Raw genomic sequence first — 7,037 nt, 5'->3', positions numbered from 1 at the left:
AGTGTAACAGTATCATTGGGAGCCTGTTTAATACAACAACTGCTTAATGGAATACTACAAAGTAGGTTCTCCCATAAGACCTACGACCTGTCTAGCTGCAGGCTCAGGGGGATAGTAATGGTGCCAGGTATGGGATGAATCTTTTGAAATGGAGCTTAGATTCAATTACAAGGATTTTGTTGTACCCCAAGGTTCACGTTCCTATTACAGATGTGCACATATGTTGAAAGATCAGTCGTTTTTGAACCTCACAAAGTTCATAAATGATTAAGAATTAATCTTCTCGTAATGTACATAAGAACTTGCAGTGCTAAGAAAGATAAGTAATAGGTATGAAACTTTCAAGTCAGTAAAAGCTTGATTTCTCCATGATCTGTGACTCAACTACATCTTCAGCAACAAGGTCTTACTGTCAGATTCTGAAAGTAAACAATAGCATTGGCAATTAGCCAGGAATTTTGGAAATCTATTGGTCAAGAATTCCAAAACAAGTAAGCCATTCCAAGCAATGGGCTTTTCATTTAGTATCCTGTGTTGTCTACTATGGGTATTGTTGTCTCCTTATAGGGTAAACCTGTTCCATTGTAACTTTTACCTCTTTATACCTCTGCACTCTATTTCAACTCCCTAGAGAGCACCCCCACAGACATATGCATATGACCCCTTGCTAATATCTTGACCTCTACAAAGCTACATTAATGAACAGCATGGTGCTGACAGTAAAAATAGATTCATTGATTAATGGAATCTGATAAAGTGTACTACATGAACTCAGTGCCACAGGAAAGTGCTTTGGGGAAAGAATCCCAGTAAGTCCGGCCTTAAGAGCAGCAACATAAAACTAAAAATCTTTGTACAGCGAAGAACATAAGCACTCAAAAAGTAAAGAGGGGCCCTAAATTATGGGAGAAAGATTTAACTTCTACACATCAAAGAGAAGGTTAGTACCTAGAATACACAAAGAATTCAAGAACCCAACATCAGGAAAGCAAACTACCAAAATTATTAAATAGAGGATGGAACAGGTGTATCTCAAGTGATGAAATATAAACACTTGAGAAGCATCTTTAAAGTGCTCAGCAAAATTAGCTCTCAGGCTAATTGTCACCTTTCATACCAATACTACAAACTGAGACAAAGTGCAGATGATCTGTTGGTGTCTCTTAAGGAGTCTATACAGTTTTCTTTCTTCTTATCTATCTTTCTTTTCTTTCTTTCTTTCTATGGAATGGAGTATGCTAGGGATTCCATCTAATGTTTTGTGCATGCTATGTATGCATATTCTGAAATGTATTTTGGCAATTTTCCATAGAATTTCTGTTGGTACGTATGTGTATGTGCACGTGTAAATGTGTGTATGTATTTTTGTGTCATATATAAGTGTGGTGTAAGCTATAGGTGTTTGAGCAGATGGGTGGATGTGTGTAGTCGCTAAGTGAGCACATTGTGTCATCTCCTTCTGCTGCCTACATACTTTATTCCCATGTCATTGCGCCTCTTGTGGGACATGAAGCTAGGCTGGCAATCATTATGTCATAGCAACCCTCTTGTATTCTACCCCTATAATACTAGGGTGCAGGAATATGAAAAGGGTACACCCGAAGTTTATGCGGCTTTGGGGGATTTTTAACTACATCCTCGTGCTGGCACAAAACAGTACCAGTTAAACTCATAAAGGTACATAAAGCTCATGCAACCATTATTTCATAAGAAGTTTTTTCAAATATTGTCCTTGACTCACCCAACAAACAGAATGCCTGTCATAGTTACCTCTTCAAGACCTTTATACGGTCTCCCTAAGGGAAACACGCAGTGCCTACAGTTTATGAACATTAAATGGTCTTGTACTTTGGACTAGCTTAAAAGCAAGATTTAATAAAGCAAAAATGCTTAGTAATAAATCCAAATATACTAATATAAGATGCCAATAACCCACCAAGTGACAAATAATATAACCAACACTCATCTTATTGTTCATGAGAAAGACTCAAGGAACATACTCCTCCAGGTAAGATTTATTCTAAAATAACAAATTTCAGGGGAAAAACTTGATATTTCTATGGGGTAATGAAAACCCAAAATACATAAAAATGAGAAAACTATGTAGTCATTTATATAATCTGAGAGAATCCTGTGATGTTTCATTAAACTATGTGAAAAATAGCTTAGAGACCTGAAAATTACATCAGATCCAATATTTGACTATGGGATCTGAGAAAGCAGTACAATTATCTTAGTTATGCAGCCTTGCCTGCCCAGTAAATCACAGAACTCGTGATGTTTTCTGAAGCACAGTGGAGAGACATGTGATGCCGCAAGGCCTGTGGTTTCCACCAACAACAACCCAGATGTATAAAAGGTCCTTGGCTGATGGTGACAGTCAGACTCAAAGAACCTACTGCTCATCTTCTCTGAACAGTCCACTCCTGACACCATGTGTTACTATGGTGGATACTATGGAGGCCTGGGCTATGGCTATGGTGGCCTAGGCTGTGGCTATGGTGGCTATGGTGGCTATGGTGGCTATGGTGGCTATGGTGGCTATGGTGACTATGGTTATGGCTGCTGCCGCCCATTTTTCTTTAGAAGATACTGGTCTTGTGGCTTCTACTGAGTTTCTACATATGCCCAGCCATCCTGATCAGATGCGAATCCAAGAATTTTCAAATCATCAACTCAAATATATTTTCAAAACTTCCAACCTTATACCAATTACCTGAAAAAATAACTGAAATAGAATATGATCATCTAATTCCTCATCTTCATCTGGACTTTGATAATCTGCAAAAAAAGTTCTGTTATCTTCATCATGATCTGTAAAAATATTTTCAGCTTTAACTCTCAATCTTTGTATAAAAATACCTGTATTCTCAAACAACTAAAAGATTAAATGGTGCAAAATAATTTCTGTATGTTTTCTGCTTATGTATCTGTGTGGTCACGTGCAGGGTGTTTGTGGGAAAGTGGGAGGGAAGCGAAGGAGAGGAAGATGAAGAAGGAGAAGGAAAAAAAGCAGGCAAACAAGGATGGAGGAGGGAGCGTTAGAGAGAGTCAGAGGGAGAAACATCTTTCAGCATCCATCTACGGATGGGACATTTATTTGGCAGCTCTTATAGCTTGACTATTGTAAGCAATGTGAAAATAGATTTGGTAGTGCGTCTATTTCCTTAAGATCCAATAGCGTAATCTAGTTATAACAGCAGTAGTGCGACTTCCAGATCTCCCGTCACTTGCCTCTGTTTGGAGCATGTCATGTGTTATTTTCTGCCACAGATGCGCCAAGTTACATTCACATCAGCTGTGGAAAAGCTTTATCCGCATTCTCTGTCACACTCATCTCTTTCTCTAATTGTAATCACCTAACAGTTTGGGGGTTCAGTCTTGTTTTGATCTTGATTTGCATCTCTGAAATGGAACATTACTGTTTCTGCTTGTCCATCTGTATCTTTTCTTTTGAAAAATGCCAGTTCTAATTCTCTGCTCATTTAACATCTGTTTATGTTCTTTTGGCTGTTTAGTTTAGACGTGTATAATTCACATAAATTTTGTGTATTTGTTCCCTGCCTTCTGTAATTGATTTTTTTCCTTTTTTGTGGAGTTTCTTTAATACAGTCAATTTTTCAGTCTTCAGAACTTTCTTAGTTGGTACATGAAAAGCTGTCTGTGTTCTGTCTATTCTTCTCACGCTTGTGACATCTCTCTGTGTGTTTTACATGTGTCCGTGTGCATATGTGTGCTCACATGGAAAGGCTATAAGTTAGGGTCTTTTGTCTTTCGCAACAGTTGCTCTAAACCTTACATATTGAGGAGAATCAGTAGAGCAGGAATTTGGCATTCAAGTCAGTCTGGCAATCTGACTTGCTCCAAATGATCCGCAACGTTAACAGGTGAACTGTTACACTCAACTGGCCTTAAGACATCTATACTGTGTTGCATGCTGTTATTTCATACACATTGGTCATTTTATTTAGTTCTCATTCATCCTCTACACACTGTCTTCCCCTACCTCTCCTCTGCTTCCATTTCCACGTACTGCATTACTCTCTTGTATCCCCATCCCTGATATCTTCTCTTCCCTTGGTGCCCTTTCTAGTTGAATGATCTATTATGCAAGAGTATGCACATGCACGCACGCACACTCACACACACACACACACACACACACCCATGCACACACCAGTTTAGATATAGATTTTGTGCATGGCATGTGATGTGTAGCATAGTGTGAAGTAGTATAACATGAAAAATGTATTAATTGAAAAATCCATACAATGGATTTTAAAGATAGCCATCCCCTGAATGCCTACCTCACCACTTTTATTTCCCCCCAACTTGGAGATTACTATTTCTGTTCTAATTTCTCCCATGGAGTCCGGTTTGTGTTGCCTACCTGCCTTGGAATTGAGGCCTGCATTGGGTATGTGGTTAGTCTACCAGAGGTCACATCACACGAAAACTGTTATTTCCTAATGTCTCCTCAGTTTTTGGTGGTCCAACTCCCTCCTCCTTCCAAGATGAGTTTTTGTATGGGTGGAGCTTGCTTGGATCTTAGTCATGTTTTCACCATAACTGTGAGTTTGAATGTCTGCCCTGTTGTCTGGAAAACACTTTCTTTGACATCATTCATTGCCTCTCATTCTTAGTGTCTTCCTGTTCCCTCTTCTGCAGAGATACCTGAGCCTGTGGAGAGGAGTGTGATGTGAATGCACAATTTAGGATTGAGGGCATGGCTTTCTTTGTTATCTGCGTATTAGCCATTTGGAGGCATGTGTCTTTGTTAATTTTATTTACTGCAAGAAGCTACTCTGGTGGGGGTTGGGGGATGTACTGATCTATGAGTGTGACCTAAGTCATTAGGAATCTTCTTGATGGTATGTCTACTTAACAGGATAACTAGCTATGTCTATTTAACAGGATAACTAGTTATGTCCATTTAACAGGATAACTATTTATGTCTATTTAACAGGATAACTAGTATTGGGTTCTTTCCTAAGAGCTGTGAACATGTGGCTTTTTAAATTTTATTATAATTCTATTCATTTTAATCTTTCTGCATATGTTGGCACGGGGGCATTCAGATGGCTCATCATGAACCTGGAAGTCAGAGGAAAACAAGAGAATGGGTCGTCTTTTTCCTCCTTATAGGACACTTAGATCAAACTCAGATTCAGACATGGGTGGTGGGTGACTTTTACTACTGCGCCACCTTAGCCCAACATTTGTCTTTCTCAGTCTGACTTATTTTGCTTAACATAAATATCAGCTGAACCCAATTTTGTGAAGGAAACAGTTTGAAGAAGATACAAGGGTATGGAAGGAGATCCTCTGTTCATGGATTGCAGGAATTAATTACATGAAAATGGTTGTGTTTCCTAAACCAATGTACAGATTTCATGCAATCTCCATCCAAATTCCAAATGTATTCTTAACAGAATTAGATGACACAATCATAAAGGTCATATGAAGGCACAAAATGACTCCACTATCCAAAATAATGCAAACCTGAAAGAAAGATGCAGGACCTACCACAGAACCTGATTTCAAATTGTACCATAGAGCCATAGTAATAAAAACTACATGATAATAACACAAAAGAAAGCATACAAAGATTTGAAAGAACACGCATGAATGGAATACATTCACAATAATGCCAAAATGAATGTACCAGTCAAGAACCAAGTCACCAAGAAACAAATCATTTTTAATTAGGAATACTTGGGGAATACTTACCTCCAGATAGAATTACTCCACAATTAAAAAGCAAAAGAAAAGAAAACACATAGACCTTTTACCTATGGAGCATTACAAAACAAACAGCAATAAAAAGAGAGAGCTATTTCAATGACTAGCACAGAGACACAGTATTAAATATGCAAATTAAGTAAACTAAATACAGGATGAGACAGGGTCTTGAAAACAGAAGCAGAATCTCATGCTAACACCTTATGATTTGACCATGGGACACTGACATACAAGCACAACTATCTCAGTTATGCAGCTTTGATTGTCCAGAAAACCATGGCATGCTGATGTTTTCTGAAGCACTGTGATACTATGTGTGGTGCTGCAATGCCTGTGGTTTTCCCCACCAAACACCCAGGTGTATAAAAGGCCCCTGGCAGATGGTAACATCCATACTCAAGAAATCTTCCTCAAACAGCCCATTCTTGACAACATGTGTTACTACGGCAGCTACTATGGAGGCCTGGACTATGGCTATGGTGGCCTGGGCTATGGATATGGTGGCCTAGGCTACAGATATGGCTGTGGCTATGGTGGCTATGGTGGTTATGGCTATGGCTGCCGCCGCCCGCTATGCTGTGGAAGATACTGGTCTTGTGGCTTCTACTGAAGAGTTTCTGTATCTTCCTTGCCTTTCTGCCTAGAAGTGCTTCTGACTATTTTGACACCAGTACCTCAAAAATTCTTCAAAAATTTTAGCTTTACACCATATTATCTGAAATAAAACAAATACAGCATGGCCCTATAATTCCTCATCTTCAGTTGTACTGTATTACATTTAAGTTATCTTCATAATACCCTGTAATTCTCATGTAAAACATGTATATTATCAATTAATTAGATGATTAAACAGTACAAATCGATTTCTGTATGTTTTCTGCTTTTGCATCTGTTTGGTCACATGTGGGGGTGGTTGCGGGAACATGGGCGGGAAGTGAAGGAGATGAAACTGGAGAGGGATAGGAAAAAAGGAAGTAAATAAGGATGGAGGAGAAGACAGGAGAGAGAGAGAGAGAGAGGCAGAGAGAGACAGAGAGAGAGGGAAGGAGGGATGGATGGTGGGAGGGAGGGAGGGAGGGAGGGAGGGAGGGAGGGAGGGAGGGAGGGAGGGAAAAACATATCCTTTCACCGTTCATCTGCAGACTGATGTTTGGTTGTTTTACAGCTTGGCTATTGCAAACAAGTGACAATAAATTTGTAATGTACCCATTTCTTTAAAATCCAGTAATTTTTATCTAATTACAATATCAGTAATGTGACTTCTAGATTCTCTGTTACTTCCCTATATATTTGCA

At 39.0% G+C, this 7,037-nt stretch overlaps 1 protein-coding gene across 2 annotated transcripts; it reads left to right on the top strand.

The window, feature by feature from the left end:
• Positions 1-2,434: 2,434 nt before the first annotated feature.
• Positions 2,435-6,352, top strand: LOC101832281 (keratin-associated protein 20-2-like). Of its 2 annotated transcripts, XM_040750276.1 has the most exons (2): positions 2,435-2,501; positions 6,252-6,352. In XM_040750276.1, exons 1-2 carry the CDS (start codon positions 2,435-2,437, stop codon positions 6,350-6,352), a joined length of 168 nt encoding a protein of 55 aa, XP_040606210.1. The 2 variants fall into 2 exon arrangements, with proteins under 2 accessions (XP_040606210.1, XP_005073884.1); XM_005073827.1 differs by lacking the exon at positions 2,435-2,501 and having other exon boundaries at positions 6,176-6,352.
• The last annotated feature ends 685 nt before the right edge of the window (positions 6,353-7,037 follow it).

The sequence above is a fragment of the Mesocricetus auratus genome, unplaced genomic scaffold, assembly GCF_017639785.1.
Source record: "Mesocricetus auratus isolate SY011 unplaced genomic scaffold, BCM_Maur_2.0 Super-Scaffold_100008, whole genome shotgun sequence".
In the NCBI taxonomy this organism is placed as follows: domain Eukaryota; kingdom Metazoa; phylum Chordata; class Mammalia; order Rodentia; family Cricetidae; genus Mesocricetus; species Mesocricetus auratus.
Note: the sequence above shows the minus strand (reverse complement) of the source record. Positions and strands in the feature narration are given on the sequence as shown.